The 1,755-nt window shown below is 47.9% G+C and overlaps 1 protein-coding gene across 1 annotated transcript; it reads left to right on the forward strand.

The window, feature by feature from the left end:
- Positions 1-648: 648 nt before the first annotated feature.
- Positions 649-1,755, forward strand: LOC311254094 (cyclin-dependent kinase 2-like; the record flags this gene model as incomplete). The annotated part of the gene is made up of 1 exon (XM_084384503.1): positions 649-1,755. The coding sequence occupies one exon, from the start codon at positions 649-651 to the stop codon at positions 1,753-1,755; it is 1,107 nt and encodes a 368-aa protein (XP_084240629.1).

A 1,755-nucleotide genomic window follows, 5' to 3' on the forward strand; every position in this document is an offset into this window, starting at 1 on the left:
GCCAAACACCCAGCCCTTCACGAGAATCATCTGAGTGACCCACACAGGCAAAGTCAGCAAAGTGGCCATGTTACAGACTCCCAGATGTGAAAAGAACACGTCGAGATCACGGACACGCCTAGCTGAGTCCTTACGAGAGATCATGATTATCATGTACATGTTGACAACCAAGCCTGTGATCATAACGAGTCCATGAAGAAGAGGGATGTAAAAGGTGCGGCTGTATTCGTAGAGATAGTGATGCGAACCTGACGGGTAGTTCGTACTAGTGAAGAGCGTAGAATTGTTGAATGTAGCATTTTCAAATGTTACATGGGTGGTGGAGAGTTGTTCCATACCGATCTGCGTGGTGACACAGGCTGCTGACAACCTTTGCAGCAACAACACAGAGACTTTAAGTACGCTCTGTGTGTGTCCCCAGCTTCCCAACCGCTGTAGTTGGGTCCAATACAGGGATTAGTCCGACCATCGAGGTTTTGGTCCAACTGCTATAGTCGTTTCCAATACAGGGAAAAGGTCTGGTCATCGAACCAAACCACTGCAGTATATAATACCATCATATTGACAGGGTATCTAATCCTTCAAACACTTTGGGGTTTGTTTGTTTTTGTTTTTGTTTTTGCGTCAGCAACAGTCTCACTTTCAGAAATGGAGAATTACCAGAAAGGCTCCATTATTGGCCGAGGCGCATACGGAACTGTGTACAAAGTCACGTGTCTGAAGACTGGAAAGGCGTTTGCTCTGAAATGTCACAACTCCCCTGTGGTAGAGGATGAAGACATTGTAGAGAACGATTCAACAATTGGTGTAGAGGATGCGACCGTGAGAGAACTCTCCTGTCTCAGTGCACCGAGGGGTCACAACCCCCCTGTGGTAGAGGATGAAGACATTGTAGAGAACGATTCAACAATTGGCGTAGAGGATGCGACCGTGAGAGAACTCTCCTGTCTCAGTGCACTGAGGGGTCACCCCAATGTGATTCAGATACACGATCTTTTCATTGACGGTGAGAATATCGCCATGCTCATGCCCTACGTTCCCTACACCTTGACAGTGATTCACAATGGACATGGTCTGAAAGTCTACTACGACCTTGGTAAAGCAGTACAGGTGATTCCGTTGAGTTTTGTGGCTCACTTTTCCGTTCAGGTGGCCAATGCCCTGTCTTACATGCACGGGCGTAATATAATACACAGGGACTTGACACCTCGTAATGTGCTGCTGACAGAAGATCTGACCGTTAAGGTGGCAGACATGGGCCTCTCGAGACAATCCTCCAAACGGATGAGTCCAAATGTGGTAACGGAGCCCTACAGAGCCCCAGAACTGTTTGGTGACGCCCCAGACACCAGTCGGAAAGATTACACTTGTGCCATAGACATGTGGAGTCTGGGGGTGATGATAGCAGATGCGATGGAAGGAAAGGTTGTCTTCGCGGAGCGTGATAATGACAGTGGAACTGTGTCCACGTACGACATCATTGTAAAGACTTTGTGTCCAAGAAACCATGTTAGTGCACCAGTCACTTCCTGGGACATTGACGATGTAATGCCCAACGTGATGGAGTGTACTCTAGTGAGAAGAATCGTCCTTCAATTACTGACTTTCCGTGAGAATGAGAGACTCCTGGCCCATGAGCTGCTGCAAGACCAAGAATGGGTGCAGGCTGCTCATATGACCGAGGAAGACAAAAATATGGTCATACACCAGATTCAGCAACAACAACGACGACGACAAGCGAGCAAGCGATTCTAG

This window comes from Pagrus pagrus, assembly GCF_965226575.1.
Source record: "Pagrus pagrus genome assembly, contig: HAP1_SCAFFOLD_294, whole genome shotgun sequence".
Taxonomy (NCBI): domain Eukaryota; kingdom Metazoa; phylum Chordata; class Actinopteri; order Spariformes; family Sparidae; genus Pagrus; species Pagrus pagrus.